This window comes from Mycteria americana, chromosome Z (assembly GCF_035582795.1).
Source record: "Mycteria americana isolate JAX WOST 10 ecotype Jacksonville Zoo and Gardens chromosome Z, USCA_MyAme_1.0, whole genome shotgun sequence".
Taxonomy (NCBI): Eukaryota; Metazoa; Chordata; class Aves; order Ciconiiformes; family Ciconiidae; genus Mycteria; species Mycteria americana.
Window position 1 is genome coordinate 18,232,833 of NC_134396.1, and position 16,988 is coordinate 18,249,820.

General features: G+C 36.6%; 1 protein-coding gene across 7 annotated transcripts in view; it reads right to left on the reverse strand.

Moving 5' to 3' along the window:
• TENT2 (terminal nucleotidyltransferase 2) overlaps positions 1 to 16,988 on the reverse strand; it is a 47,421-nt gene that overhangs the window by 17,945 nt on the left and 12,488 nt on the right. For all 7 annotated transcript variants that reach the window (XM_075488449.1, XM_075488446.1, XM_075488442.1 and 4 more), the window contains 4 exons: positions 14,501 to 14,570; positions 10,254 to 10,330; positions 6,794 to 6,922; positions 2,659 to 2,702 (listed from right to left, as the gene is read on the reverse strand). In XM_075488449.1, the coding sequence (XP_075344564.1) occupies positions 2,659 to 2,702; positions 6,794 to 6,922; positions 10,254 to 10,330; positions 14,501 to 14,570 (320 nt within the window). The remainder of the gene's footprint in view (positions 1 to 2,658; positions 2,703 to 6,793; positions 6,923 to 10,253; positions 10,331 to 14,500; positions 14,571 to 16,988) is intronic.

Here is a 16,988-nt window from a genome sequence, read left to right on the forward strand (position 1 = left end):
CTCATGCTCGCATCCACAAAGTTCACAATCCAGAGCACTAGCGGAGACCCACCTCCATCTGGATTTAAGCTAATAGGCCAGGCTGCTCTGGAACACTGGAGACTCAGGCACATGTTCCCTTCTGACTCCCAGTTGCAGCAACGTTCACGTCTGGCAAACACACAGGCCAAACAACCAGAAGCCATAATGGCCTAAGCCACCCCACATTCTCCAGAGCTCATCTGTCAAAGTCTTGACTTGGAGGCAAGTTCTAGATAGACTTCAGAACCAATCAACAGATTTTGTGGGCTACTCTCATCCACCCCATCTGGCTCGGGGGGCAGGAAGCCCCAGAATCCAACCCCACATCTGACATGGTCCAATACTCCCTCAAAACTAGTGGTTGCAAAACACGTCAGCTCGTGCCAGCTGCAGACTCCCCCATGGCAACAGAATGCAGAGGTGGGCAGATCTGTTGGCTTCCCAGGACTTCTCACCCTTCACATCTCCAGTAGGGATATACGGAGTCACAGAATCTGCCTTTTGTTTCTCGCTCAAAGTAAGCATGTCTCTTTTACATGGCACCTACAGTTTAAAACAAGCAGTCTCCTTCAAAGCGCAGAAATATTTTCAGGCTGCAGAAAGAGCTGCAGATTTGATTTTGAAAAGAACAGATTGGAGGTAGGGTGGTTTGTTTCAGAAGGGGAGGAGCAGCATTTATGTGTAGTATTAGGATGGAGACACAGCTTTGACCAGCTACAACCACAAGAAAAACGTATTGTTTGTTTGGATACTGACATTCCCCTGTGCTTTGTAATTATTACTGCAAGCTACAAGACCAGAATTGTTTTGGTGTATTTATAATTTTCATTTTAAATTTCTTCGTAATATCAGTATTCAGAAATTGCAACTTTCACTATTTTTAAACACTTAATTATATTACTAATGGAGACAGTAAACCAAAAATAATTTGCAAATTTCAAGCGTAATTTTTTTTAATCTTAATCCATAGTTTTGATTTGGTTTTATAGTAAGCATGTATAAAATATTCTTTCTATTTTATTAGCAATCCTAGAATATTCAGTCCATCCTCCAAAGGCAAGATAGCTAACAACAACAACATCATCTACGTTGAAACAGGGTAAAAAAAATGTTATTCTTACAGCAGTGTTCTAGAAACACAGGAACCTGCAAGTGATTTACCATTTTCACATGACACAAGATAAAGCCTTGCATTTAGTACAAATTCATTAGATTTTTCATCTTATGGTATTGCATACTTTTGCTTTAATCATTTAAGCCATTAATATTTGTATAGTGCTCTGAAGGCCTTTACACAGTTCAAACACTACAAATACAAATGTTTACATTATTATTACAAAGGAGTCAAAAGTTACCAATTCTTACAGTTGTCTTCTTTAAATTACATGCTACACAACACTTACAAATGCTACAGCATATAAGCTTTAAGCAAACATAATTAGCAAATTTAGCAATTCAAAAAACCCATCAGATAAAGCCAAGTGTACAAGAAATGAAAACAGCTTCAAATGCTTTTGAGCACTAATAATGAAGAAATTAGACAGTACATAGTACAGTAAAAAATCAGAGGAAAAAATAAAGACCACAAAAATTTAGCACAGGTATTCCTAAGCAGGTTTACAAAACAGAAATAGAACTGCAGTGGACTATAGCTCAAAGCTTTCTTCTGCATCTCGATTATCCTCATTACCCAAAATGGTTGACACCACAGTATTTTCTGCCTGATTTGCAGTGTCATCAAATATTCCCATTTCAGCATTACAGGAAATATATGCAAAAGAAAGAATGGCTTTCTGATACTACCTCAGCACAATTATCAGCAACAGTAAAAAAACATACATGGACAGGGACATCAAACTATGGCAAATATGAATAAAGAAAAATTTTAAAAGTGACATGTGAGAGGAAAGGTAACAAGGAAGGAATTGAGGAATTTCTGTAAATACATTATAGCTTAGAACTATTCAGGAATAGCTCTTTTGTCCCCAGGCAAATATTTACGAGGGTAGCACTTATTTCTAGGTAATCTTCCTTAGATTAAGGCTCACTAATTACAGTCCTAATTCTGTAGAGGATCAAAGCATACTGGTTCAGAGTTCTCTGGAAATCAACAGAGTGTGATCTGGACATAACAGCAAAGTCCCAAAAAGGCTTTTTCTTGTTGGACTGAAGTCCAATTTTGTGAGGTCTCAAAAGTCTCCTTAGTAAACATACATCATTCGCCCTCTGCACCCAGAAATAACAGGCAACTCAACAGCTGTGGGAAGGTATAGAATTCTGAAACACCACAGCTGGATGGAAAAGACACTACTTAATGTATTAAGAAGTAAGAATCAGAAAGGTACAGATAACGCAGGGGTATTTTCAGGCCAGCATAAAAATAATTAGGCCAGCAGCTCTCATTAGCGCTTGTTTCCAACTGTGTGTGAAATCTTCTCATATATAACAGATTGTTTTCACTAAAGAAAAGATCAAAAGCAGCAAATAACCTTTTTCACACTTATGTTTAGTGTACCAACGACCAGGCTTACAGACTGTGTTTAACTTAATCCATTAGAGATACTTAAGAATTCATGTATTTTAGATAAGCAGCTTCATACACATATATGATGTAGTAAATTCATAAGAAACACTTACTGGGTAATTTTTTTGAAGGGATGGAAGGATGGGTTCAGGTAGGGCTATAAAAAAAAAGTTTAAAGTTGCTGTGATTCATGTAATTCACAGGAAAATATCATATCAACTACACCAAAGGGTTGGACTGAAATTCCATCTTAAAAACATCTATAAGCACTCCACCTTCATGCTTTTTGTAAAATAAAAGTTATTCACCAGATCTTTCTGTTACTCCATTTTGTATATAGTAGTATAAGGAGTTAATTCAGCTAAGTGAAACTGTTACTAAGACACTACTATTTGTAGAAGACATGAAAAGTTCTACAGCACCCGGGTATGACTTCACTTTTAAAATTCATATTAATTCATGTCTATGAGAAACTCATCTATATTCCCTAAAGGAAAAATCAGAGCTTCACTCATTTATTTTCCTACATCTAATACAATATGATTCTATCACAGCATAGGGAGCCTCCAGATACTGCAAAAGTACGCATTCTTCAGCTGCGAAGTATTACATATGGAGTCTCCAAAAGTAACCTAAAGATAAAATGCCCAACACACTTAGTAGGCTTTACTAGCAAAATCCCCATAAAATACATAAATATAGTCTAATGCTGTTAGCTGGTATACTAACAGCAAACAGGTTATAAAGATTATGCAGACATTAACGATACTAAGAAATACAAAATTAAGTAAACAATTGTAACTTTTATGAAAGCCACGGATGGGGAGAGCATCTATTGCACAATACAAGTAATAGGGAAACAACTTATCTCCCAGGTTAGGTCTGTCCTACAGACAGACAGAAAAATCCCAAAGTATTCACATCCCACTCAAACCTTAGAGCAGCTACAGAACTGTTAGAGCACTCCTCATACTAAATCTTTAACATCATGTCTTCAGCATGTTTTTTTTTTTAAACAATTGGTCTACATCATTCCCTAGGGAGAATGATAATTAAGTTCAGCACACAGGACTTTGACTTGGCACTTAATTCACCCTTCAGACAAGGTCTCACAGGGGATGAGATGAGATGTTACAGAATCCTTTTTCCATAGGGACTAAGAATCAGAACAGCAGAATTCTCAGAACATGTTTGGGGTATCTTCAAAGAGTATACTATATTAACTAACAGGACTGCTAAGAATAAGATCACAGCTGCTTTAATAATATTTTTATTTTGTTTGTGGGTGTTTAGAAATATGCAAGAGCATATTCTTTCTACAACATCTTGGATAATTTCCAGTTCTCTGCCACACTGAAATAAAAGGCAATAAAATCTGAGCCTTACAAGCAATCAAGATATTTTACCTGGGTCTGTATGCTATACTAAGAGGATGGAGTTAAGGGGAAAAGTTTCCACTTACCACCAGCATTCACCACATGAGTTTTCCTTTTCTTACTGTACAAGTTGGACCTGTTAACTGGAGGAATGTTCATGCACAAGACACTGATGTAGCTACAAAACAAACTCAAGCCATACTAACCTTAGGTCCAAAAACTTCCACACAACTGTAAGAATATGGAAATGGTTAAGCAGTAAAGGAAAGAAATTTGCCTAGTGAAGACAGGGACACTGTTTACTGCAAAAGAAAGCTTTTATTTTTATTTTTTTCCCTCCCCAGTAGCATCAGCAAAAACTCTATTAGGAATTCTATGACTAGGACACAAGCTACTTTCAGTAGCATCACATGCATGTCACAGAAATGAAACAAAAACATTAAAATCTGCATTAATAAAACATCAGAATCTAACCAGCTGGTGCTACATACATGTCCAGAGCCACACTTTAGCCTTTTTTAGCAGAAAAGGCTGATGAAGCACAGGTAAAAGGCTCCTCTTTAGTCTGCGGACTGCTGATCCTTCCCAGGCAGTTGACTGATCACAGTTTTGCATGAAAAGGATTATTTGAACTTTCTTGTCCCTTCCCTAGACAGCTGTGGCAGCTGCCACAGATGACTACAGCAAATGCCCTCATGCTTGCATGGTTGTTAACATTCTGGCAAGCCTACACATTTATACTTCCTTGTAACTCCTACTCTCTTCCCTTTTGTGTATTACTTTTATGCACAGCTCAGTAACTGGCTATCCATGAGTGCACAAAGCACCCAATACAAGTCTCTGGAGTAACTGTGATACAATGAAAATAGATTTGGAGAACAAATTTCCAGTGAAAAGGCCTGTTTCCATAAAAGTGTAACACTATCAAATGCTTATCAAGTCACTATTAAGATGGGCACTAATTGCTAGACCATGTAAAGATACTTTTTCTCCTCTCCTGCTTGTGCTTCACCTTTGCATAGCAACCTTCACATCCAGTAGTTCCAAACATTTTCAATCTTTTATCTGATAATCACTTTGGCATTTTTAAGTTCATTGTCATTTCATCTCCTCCAAATCAACATTTTTCGATCGATTTTTTTTCCTGGTGTGTATTAAGGATCTACCTTGAAGTATTCAGTCACCTACAGTATGGTTTCAGAGCTGTGACAACAGACTCGGCCACATTTTCTTTTCTTTCCACAGAAACAAAGAAATCTATGGAATTCCACCATAGCAGATGTAGAGGCAAAAAACCCATAGTCACTGGATAGACTAGCTTATGTCCTACTGTCCTCATGATTGGTACATTAACAACAATCACACACTAAGGGCATCAAAGAATTCAGAAGTAACCCAGCCAACTGGACCCCAAATACACAAAACACCCTCCTATGTCCTCTACTAGATACTGTTCAGCTGAAAGAAAGCCACCAGCTCGAGTCAACTATCATGAAAAGCTTTCCACCCTAGTACAGAGTGGGTCTAGTGTGATCTTGGAAATAATAAATAGTTGGCTACCCACTCTACAGCAAATATCTACATTCCAGGCCAAACAAGCTGCCAGAGGAGCTAAACATTGTTTCTACCTGATAAAAAAAAAAAAAAAAAAAATTAAAACCTACACAAACTGACAGAGGGGAAAAGTCTAAAATGGCAGCCTATGCAATTTGTCCACAGATAAGATCATAAAATGTTAAGAACCACTTGTCATTAAAATAACATGGTCAAGAATAATCAGCACGTTACAAAAAAAATTAAAACAAAGGTGTAGAATGAACACAAGCAGCAAAATACATGGTCTATACATGAACTGACAGGAATTAAGAAAATACTTCTAAAGGCATGTTGGTCCACAAGAGGTACACTTCAGGGGTTCCTTGCCTTCCTTTCTGAAGCCACTTATCTCCCAATAAAGAACCAAGAAACTCATACTGAGCTAAATGATTTCTTAAATGATAATCCTTAAGTCTTAAGCAAACTATAAAAATCACAAATGTGGACTTCCCCTAATGACAGAAAGAAATAGAGGGATAAGCTCATTTCAATCTATTCCTCAAAAACATTTCTGGACTGTATGGGTTTCCTGAATACTCAAAAGGGATCTTTTAGTTTGTCAGGTAAAGCTCTCCAGCTCCATACAGATGTTCAACGTTTCAATATACTGAAGTCACAAGAAAAGATACTGCCAGTGGCAGTCAAATATCCTAACTTCTAATGGTCTTCAACATCTGTCACCTTATAGAAGACAGTAACCAGTGGAAAAATCTAACCACATGGTAGTGCACTCTTGCATATACATGTCCCCCATGTTCAGTCCTTCACTCACCAGAAGACAGAAGAATGACCCCACAGCATTTGTTGTCCTTTGAATTTTCTCAGAAGTTCCCCAAAAAACCACCAAAACAAAAAACCAAAACAAAACCAAACAAACCGAAAACCACTGAAATTGTTATATTTAGGTTTCTCCCTTTGTTAAAAGGCAGGTTTTTGTTACCTAGCGCTTGAGTTTATTTTATAGTTACACAGTGTCCTGCAGATACATTTGATTTGGGGTGGTGGTGGTGGTGGTGGTGGTGGTGTTTGTTTTGTTTTTGGGTTTGGTTTTTTTTTTACCTTTTTAAAGCTGGTAACTCTGCCTCCAAAGAAGAGGTCCACTTGTTAAAGAAATATGCAGCACTAAGGAAGTGGAGTAAATCCACTTTATTTTCAGATTTTTCTGTGTGGAAATTAAATAAAATTAAACACCTGCTGGTGTTTAATTTTATTAAAGAGGAAAACTACACAAATATGAACTTAAAAGGGACAGTTTCAACATGTAAAAAATACTTACTCTGTAAATAGTGCAAAACCATCAATACAAGACTATAGCTGCTTAAAGTACCACGACTGGCATCATTTATGTCATGAAAACTCGCCCACTTCTTAACAACAAGGACTAATGGACGAACTCGATTCTCAACTGCAAGTAAAATAAATACATCTCAAAAAAAGCACATTTAACTAGACAGCAATCAATCAACATTTGTTCCTACTTGACACTTTTGTATTCTAAGGTTACTTTTTGCAACAATTTTGTAGAATTTACTTAGTTATTCTACAACCACTATCTACCTTATAAAAATCAGAAAAAAATATTTGCATTTGAAACAGTTTTTTGAGTAGTAAGATCCACAGACACGTTACAAGGGGTATGCCAGGTAACTTGCAGATAAGACAAAACTGGATGCATCAGTTAATGTAGCAGTGTCACATTCTGCTTTTAAGTTCTCTCCAGTTCATTGTACTAATTTTCCCTGAATTAACTTGCTGCCAGGACAGACCACATCTAATGTTTTTTTATTTATGTTATATAAACTTTGAGGGCAGGGAAAAGAATTCTCCTGGTTGGAGGACACAGAGCTCATTCTTAAGTTTTCCTCAGGATCCATGAAAGCAGTAATCCCTGCATACAAACATTAATTTTAAATTTGCCTTGTCCTCAATAGCTTTTTATGGAGATGAGATGTTAGATACAGTAACTCATTAAATCAAGACATATGCTTTTCATAAGGAAAGACATAAATACAGTCATATTCCAGGTATGATCTTCTGAATTTCTGGGGAATATAGACAGCCTTCTAATTAAGGTAATAATGTGTTGTAGGGAGATGTCACTCACCACCACCTCCTAGGGACCTTGTAGAGCACTTAATTTATTATTTGTAGATATGTGGAAGCAGATCATCAGCTCAGTCAAGTGCCTTATGATGACCTTACAATGCCTTACATGTTCTGGAGTATCTTTTCTAACCTGACAACATTGTGCAAAGTTTTGTATTCTGCACATCAGGACAGGAATATATCAATAGGTAATCACTTCACCCAGGACATCAGACATTCTACAACAGCACCAGTTGGGGTACTCTGTTATTCTGAAAAGCCTATCAAGCATGGGATTTTCTCACAACCTGTTCACAGTGGTTCAGCACACATGCCCCTGTAAGTGGTACTCTCTTTCTCAACATGAATGTCCTAGATCTGGAAGACCTCTTAGAAACAACAGAATTCCTTACCACCAGTCACCTCATTCCCAACATTATTCACCACTGGTTGAACTAAAAAAATATGACTATTAGTACACTAACTGTGAGATGCAGCAGAATTAATGAACAGACATCATATGAACATGCATTATCTGAAATAGCATTTTCCATTACAGAAAAATGCAAATAGGCTCAAATTCCAAATGAGACTCTTTTGTGTGTCTGTGTCACAGTAGAAAAGATCTCTTTTTAGTTGACCTTATTCTGAGATAAGGTTTTCTGTCTGCTAGTGCCTGTAGTTAGCATATAACAAAGTTAGTGTGCAACATGGCCAGTAAACTTTCCCTGATATTCTTTTACCAGTCAACAAGCTACCCAGTCAAGAAAATGCTCAGTAATGTCATTTGCCTAAAGGTCCAGCTTCCATTGATTGAAAAATACCTACGATCAATTGCTGATTTAATTGCAGACACGACTCCTTAGGGAAACAACTGATAACACAACAGCATAGACTTCAGTTTCTAGCTCTGCTTAATCTACCTACATTTTCTGTGGACATTCTGCTTCACTTTGCCATATCATCTTTGATGTTTTCTACAGCACCAGTGCACCAACATAGAAGGGCTGATTTAAAAAAAGACACAAGAGCATCCACAGAAATATTTATGAATTTTTTTTTTTTTTTTTTTATCATGCTCACTAAGATAACCAGTCCCGTGTCTGCTTGAGCATCTAATTTGTTCTAATGGAACAAAGAGACCCATCCATCTTCCACGAGAGGTAATTTGATCTTTTTTTTCTCCCATGCAGGGTGAAGCCCTTCAGCCACAAATTCAAGTGAGCAGGCTAATACTTTTAATGCTATCCACCCTGGTTGATATGACTTCTAAAAGTATGTAAAGAGACTGTCTGATAAAAGTTTGCATTTACTTTTGTTTGCCTTATGTCACCTGAGAGTTTTCTGGTCCAAAGAAGACAAGATAAGACTATGCTTGACATAGTTTGCATATTTAAGAAGGTCTAGCATTGAGGAGATAATCTTTTCAGTCACAAGTCTCCCTTAGCTACTAACTCACTCCTTGACCTCAAGAAAATAACAATACTTACCCTTCATCAAGAGACATAAAGGTAATTTTGTGGGCCTTATAAGTGGGCAGAATGGAAGAAAGGTGGGACACTAGGACCCCTTCCACTGCTCTTTTCACATCTGGACTCTTGTCTGCCCTACAGTGATTTGCTGAGAGGAATAAGGGAAATCTGTAGCAGAAGTTAGGAACAATTATATCAACATTAGATTTGGTGAAGTGACCCCTCACCTGTAGCTGTGAATGACAAAGATTATTTCCCCAACCTTTTTAATCTTGGAAGGAAATCCTTCTCCACGCATAAGCCTTCCTGGATGTATGAAGAAATTTCAGTTAACCAACTGATCCAGGACAAGTTGGAGACTCTCCTAATAACATCAATATGGAACACTGAAACTACTCTGACTGAAATATTAGTAAAAATTAACTAGTACAGGTTACTTCTACTGATAACTTCCTACCCTAAATAGAAAGGAATTCCTGTATGCAAGAACTGAAGAAGGTGGTAAAGGAAGAACTGCAAATGGCCCAGAAGAATTAGCCTGAGGTCTGCTCCTTATGTATTTATCTGCCAAATGACATTGTGATACTAAGTAAGAAAACCTTACTTTAGCACTAACAGTGCTGTTCTTATTACTTCCCCTTCAGAAGTCTGTTTCACAATCTCTCCCTAAAATGCAAATGCCTGAGGAGACACAAACTAGTTTTGTTTTGGGGTTAGTACAAAACCTGAAGCAGTCTTTTGGATTTTCCAAGGAAAGATTGTATAGCAGCATACAGACATAGCCAGCTATCAGCCACACACACCTATCAGTGGCTGTAAGGGAATAAAAGAAACTGGAGATTATACCACTAGATAATCATCAGTATAATGATCTCGTTATCTGCAGAACACTGAAGCAGCCCTTGTAGCAGATATGTGGACCTTAATACGAAGAATCTTCATTATATTCTGAATATTATAATATTCAATTAAAAACGTACCTAGATGATATATCAGTTTTCTCCATATATTTAGAGTGAGCAACAAGAAATTATCTTAAAGCTATACAATGCAGCTCGTTAGGTAATCATATATACAGTAACCTAATATATTCAACTGAATTTTAATAGTCTATCAACACCAAAATACAAATTTAGAAAACAAAGTTTATAGAAATAAGAAAATACCTTAAAAACTTACTGTATGCATAGGTTCTCAGAAGGAATGTATTTCTTATTCCTACAACATTGTTTACATTCAAGTCAAACTCCACACAGCTATTGGGGAGGAGAAAAGAAAAAGAATCAAGCATCATGGTATTCAATTTCCGAATATTTATTACCTACTTAGTGACAGAGGTGGAAAAACGTAACTTTAAGATAATACTCTAGAAACTTTCTTCAGAGTTTTGATGCTGTGATTTCTACTCTGGTTTTGTTTTGTAGAATCATAGAATAGTTTGGGTTGGAAGGGACCTTTAAAGGTCATCTAGTCCAGCCCCCCTGCAATAAGCAGGGATATCTTCAACTGGATCAGGTTGCTCAGAGCCCCATCCAACCTGGCCTTGCATGTTTCCAGGGATGTGGCATCTGGGCAACCTGTTCCAGTGTTTCACCATCCTCATCATAAAAAATTTCTTCATCTAGTCTGAATCTACCCTCTTTTAGTTTCAAACCATTACTTACCCCTTGTGCTATCACAACAGGTCCTACTAAAAAGTTTGTTCCCATCTTTCTTATAAGCCCCCTTTAAGTACTGAAAGACCGCAATAAGGTCTCCCCGGAGCCTTCTCTTCTCCAGGCTGAACAACCCCAACTCTCTCAGCCTTTCCTCACAGGAGAGGTGTTCCAGCCCCCTGATCATTTTTGTGGCCCTCCTCTGGACCTGCTCCAACAGGTCCATGTCTTTCCTGTGCTGAGGGCTTGAACTGCTTATAGACTTGAATTCCATTGTTATAAAAATGGAATTGTTTTACATAGAGAATACATGTAGATCCAAATTTAGACCTTAGGACAACTTAATATATCAAATATATTTTGGATTTTTAGCAAATCTTTCTGCCAACTAGACTTGCACTACATGATTTACTATGAACAACTTTTGATGCCAGGAAGGATTCTCCGAGACATCCGTTTAGGACATCATGCGAATGAACTAAGAAGGAGAATTGGTCAGAGATAATCAGCAAGCACTTTGAAATGAAAACTGTTTATTAGTAAACATTGCATGTTTCGTGATAAAACAGTTTTAATAGCTGTTTCATGCTTTTAACAGCAAATAAGAACAAGGAAAACAAGCACTACCTGCTTTATTTATATCACATCCCCCCCAGTTTGAATTCCATACTGCATATAGAGCTTAACCACTCACAGTACTCAAGAAATGATACTATATTCATAGTTAATAAGCTATAGAAACACTGTAACTTGCAACAAGAAAAGCCTATTATTGACAAAGAAGTAGCTATCTGCAATGTACAGCTATTTCCATTTTATATATCCAAGTCTCATTCACATAGCATTTGTTTGCCTGAATATTCCTTTGCATTTTCTTGAATAATTCTAAGGGGAACATGGGCCTGGAATTTATTAAACTGGATAAAACACATTAATTTCATGCATACAAAGCTTTTTGACATATTAACTACATTAAAGCATTCTTTGCATCAAAAATATTACATAATTTTCAACTGGAATTAATATCAAGCATGACTTTTTAGATGTTTTAAGAGCATAGTACATAATAGTACAGGAAATAAACAAGCTTGAGCTACTGCTTGACAGTTGTAAAAATAAGCATGAACACCAGTAAGAATATTAGTTGTATGTGCAAATATAATAAAGAAATATGTCAGGCTGCATGTGTAATTCCAATTAACTCCAGTTAACAAGATTACTATTTACCAGATGCCGATTAAGCAAGTTCTATTGCAGTTATTTTGTACTTTAATATGCCCATTTAATAGATGTTGCAATTATGGCAAGTGAAAAAGGTTCCATACTGTTGGGACTCAAGTTCTACCAAAAGCACTAAAGGAGAGGGAAAGAGTCAACATCAAATGTAGCAGAAGAAGTTTTTGCATCCCCTGTAGTACAGAAATCTTGTTAATTAATCAAGGGCTTGTCTGGTAGCAGAGCCAGCATTGGAATTATTTCCTGGGAAAGACTACAAAAAGTAGATAGTAAATCTTTAAGTGCAATGGATCTTCCCTTACTGTTATAGCACTAAAAAACCCTTTAAGATGAAAAAGAAGAACAAACACAAACTGAATGCTTTCTCATTCACCAAATCAAAGTAAGTGCGAAATAGCAATCTTCAGGTATATATGGACCATTGGCAATACATTAGAATCCGGATGCAGAGATGCCACCCACTGAATTCTACCATCTTTTCCCAGCAGCCAGGCATCAGGAAAACTGGCTTTCACAGGAAGCTTGTCATGTTTAGTTTCTGGTTTGGGCCAAAACAAGCTTAGGCCCCTGGGTACAGAATATCCAATCCATTTTTCAAGATCTCTGTGAAAAAATGAATGTGCATGTATGTATATGTATGAGCCTATGAAAGGCAGAGGCCAATAAGAGACTGGAAAGAGACAGGTGCTTAAATAAAAAGACAAAACATGGGTGGAGGTGACAGGTTATGTAAGAGAAAAATAACTGGAAAGAGAGAAAAAAAGATTAAAAAAACCCCAAAAAACCCAACCCAGAGTAATCTCATTCCTTCCCGCTCCCCTCTTCCAAAAAAACAAACACAGGAAACCAGATGCTGAACAGTACTGTTTTTTTCCTCTGAAAAATGTAATGGGCAGCTTCTAGTCTAAGAAGATTATACTTTGATTTAGTAGGAAATAAAGAATTCTTTCAATCCTGTCTGTAAGTTACATGAATATCATGACTGTTACTTTTTTTTTTGCAAGTGACTGTAGTATGGACTATAAATGCCTACAAAAAGACTTCAATCTTCTGAGATAATCAGTTCCATACTTAAGGTTTCTTTTAAAAGTTTATTTTCTGATTTTAAATCGGAAAAAAAAAAAATGCTTACTATAACTGCATGATTTATTCAATATTTGTACCAGGAATTTACCATTTAGTGCATCTATGAAAACACTAGCATTGTTACATGTAGCTAAGCTGTTTAACCCAAATTTTAGCTTAACAAGTTTAAAACTTTCAGAAAGCATGGGATAAACAACCTTCTGTACTGTTAGAGGAGAAAGTTACTAGATAAAAATTATTCAAATTTTGAAAAGGTAGGCAAGTATACAGAATTGAATAGGGGATTAGGTGTAAATAAAAAAAATATATATAAAGCAAAAACCTTAACAAGTGTTATATAATCTCAGATGCAAGAAAAGCTTAAATGGATTATATTTATTAGTTCAAATTGTAAACATGACAGATTCAGTTTTATCACAGCAAGGTTTCTGCCCTGATAAAGGTATATTGTGATAAAAGCACATTGTGATATGCTTTTATAAAGAAAGACCAGAGAAGTGAGCTTGTTTGTTTTTAAGACAGAGACAGGGTCACAAAATTTTAGAAGCATATAGGCAGGATAAGATAGATACAAGAGAGTTGTCCAAAGTCCTATTTACAAAGAATAGTCAAGCTATGTTATTACGTGAAGGTGATACATGTAAGTCTTACCAAATCTAAGCCCATAAATATAGGAAGATTTGAACATTACTCAGACTCCCAACCAATTTAAGCGCTTTGCAGTTTTTTCCTCTGTCAGATACTTTTATCACACACAATACGAAATACATGGCTCTCTGTCCTAGTACATCCCTCTTGATTATTCATTTTCATGTCTTCATAATGAAGATACGAATACAACATACAACACACCCATTTCTCTCCAATTACTTCCCCCTTCTAAAAAACGTCATAAAAGTAGTATCTAACATTGTGAATAGAACATGTAATACTACTTTGTTAAACACAGAATACCTCCCCAGAAGACAGCAGAATAAACTCTTCTAAAATGAACACAGATTTTTTAATGAAGACAACAACGTCATCACAAGAAACTAGTTTCTTTTAGTGTTGTTTGTATAGTGTAAACACTGTGAATTAGTCCTTAAGTAGCTCAATAGTTATGTTTGCACAGCAAGCAAAGTTATATTTCACAACAGTTTTCTTCCCACCGTTGTTTCTCTCACAAACCATTTGTCAACTGGAGTGCACTATGTACAAATAATCCACAGAAATGCATGATGTACAGCTACTAATTCACATCACAGAAACTAAACAGCATCTCAACCACAAGAGGTGTTTCAGGCCATAAAGGAAGTAAGCTGACTGCCACTGCATGCTAGCTGTACAAATTTGCAATACAACTATAGTACAACACAAATAAACAAAGCATGACTTCAGTGGGACTACTCATATAGATAGTACTTCCCATGTCAGAATCTAAAAAACGATGTTGAACAGAATACTTGCCTGACTTTATCCCTGAACTTCACTATTGGCACTTTTGCTCGAATCAGCTGAGGTCGCTCAATGTAGCTTGCTGAAAGGGAGAAAAACATGCAATTAAGTTTCGTGTAAGATGCTGATCTTAAAATAAGATCCTAAAGTGGAGTCATATTGACTGATTTATAGCAAATAGTAGCTTATTAAATTTAGCAAAAATATTCTCACAAGGGTTGCGCTAAACTAAGTAACCTTTAGCAACTGCAGCAAAAACACAATCTAGAAAAGCGTGTGGAAAAAAATGCACTAAACATTAGAGAAAAACGTTAGTAGAAGATTTTTTCTCTGAGAAGTATATTCAAGAAATTTGAACATAAGGCATGCAGTTCTACAATGCCTTCACCGAGCAATACTTCCAATAGAAATCCTGAATAGTTATAATTAAGGTCAAAAAGAAGGGAGCAAGAACATATCCATCCAGGATGGCCAGCACTACATGGTAGCAACAGGCATATGATCCACTGCATGCTTTTTAATTGTGTCTAGTTTGCTTACACTTGAAATTATGCATTTTACTGATCAAAAAATATTAACATAACTATCTTCACTATGCACTGATTATGCTTAAAACTTCCTTTAAAATCTGTTTATTTGGCTGATGAAGTACATACCAAGAAATACACTTCCTATCAAATTGTTACTGAAAACAGGACAACACTTTCCATCAAAGATGGGATAAGCGTTATTTGTCTTTTGCTTTAACGGTGATAGGACATGCAATAAATATACAATCACAGGACTGCACCTCAGATGATTATCTACACAGGATTGACACACAGGCTCAATGCCAGACCATCCAAACCCAAACATACTAAGCTCTGCCAGACTCGTACAGTGCCACCAAATGCACCTTTGCACTCAGCTCTCCAAAACTGTTGTGTCAGTCATATTATCTGCAATTCCCCTATTCTTGACGATTTCTCAGGCTGTATTTAGTAGTTGCCCATAATCCTGAATGAGAAATGCACCCAAGAAAGTAATGGAAAAGACAAAGAAAAGCAGAGCCCGTAGGTTACGCGATATGAATTTGGGCAAAAAGAACAATTTCAGTAATTTCTTCTGTTGCAAAATCTAGGACCACTTGAATTTGCCCATATGTAATATCATACATTTCCCCTTGCTTCTATAAATTAACCTCAAATTAGCATAAATAAGTATGATAAAACGAGAAGTAATACAGACTAAAAATAGCCTTAAATAAAACCTGATCTTTACTTTTTTTTTGGGGAAAAAAAAAAAAGGTATTTCTATCAGTTTGGATAGCAACCTTGACTAAATAGCATCATCTCCATTGCATTTGGATGGCAACTTCAGGTTTGGTAAAACCCTACTGTGCCATATTCAATTAAAACAAATTTTACTTTTTTTTTGAGACTTTCTGGAAGTGTTTTATGGATACACACGTTTAGACAGCTTTGGTCTGAGGTAATCCGTTATCTGGATTTGAATGCATTATACGATCCTAAGCAACACACAGACTGACACTCAGAATCAGCGATAATCTTATTAACTTACTGATTTTAAAGGAAGAATCTTACAGAACTCCAATCCATGTTCATTGAATGTGTAATCTAGTACAACTTACACAAGTGTCCCCTCTTTCTAGCTGCACCTGCAGACACATACAAGCATCCCTCCTCCAACATCCCAGAACATTCTTACAGGGAAGGTATAAAGCATGTAGACCATTCTGCCTCCTTTCCTTTCACTACCAGATTTAAGACAAAATTGCCCAACACATTAGCATGTGGTGGACAATGGCGGGTATCTATTTGCATGCCATAGCAATTCAGCTTTCCTCACTATGACCTCAAGCACCCTTCAGAAGTTAAATGAACTCATTCTAGAGGCAATCCACTCCCAACGACATCCTTGTCTGCAAATGCCTCCCAAGATTTGACAGATGTTTGTGCCAAACTAGTTGGCTAAGAAAAAAAAAATCCCAAAACATAATCAATCCCAATCTGTTTCCCAGGGTGAAACAAAGCAAAGAGGATGTTAGAAGGCAGTAACTTGCTGCTGGTACCCTCTTTCTTTGCTCATACCGATGACACTGTTAGCAGAACCTCTATAGTACATTAAATTGTCATACATACCAGGGAAGAAACAGTCACAAACACAGGATGTGGAATTCGGAAATACATACAGGTTGAGTAAGTGCCTTAGTAAACTGACTATCTGACCTTGAAGCTATGACCGGAGGGGCTACACCAAAATACACGTAAAGAATTCCACACAGCTGCTTCCCAGTTTTGGGCATGCCTATGAAAAAGTCACAAATGCCACTTCAGCTGTAGTGAAAAAGAATATAACCACTTCAAAGAAGACTAAGCACTGTTTCATAAATAACTTATTCATGCAGAATTTCAGATTAAACAGCTTAAGTCTCTCTTTTCTTTTACAGAATAAAAGATTAAGCAATTGTACAAAATATTAATCCCAAACATAGTATGTG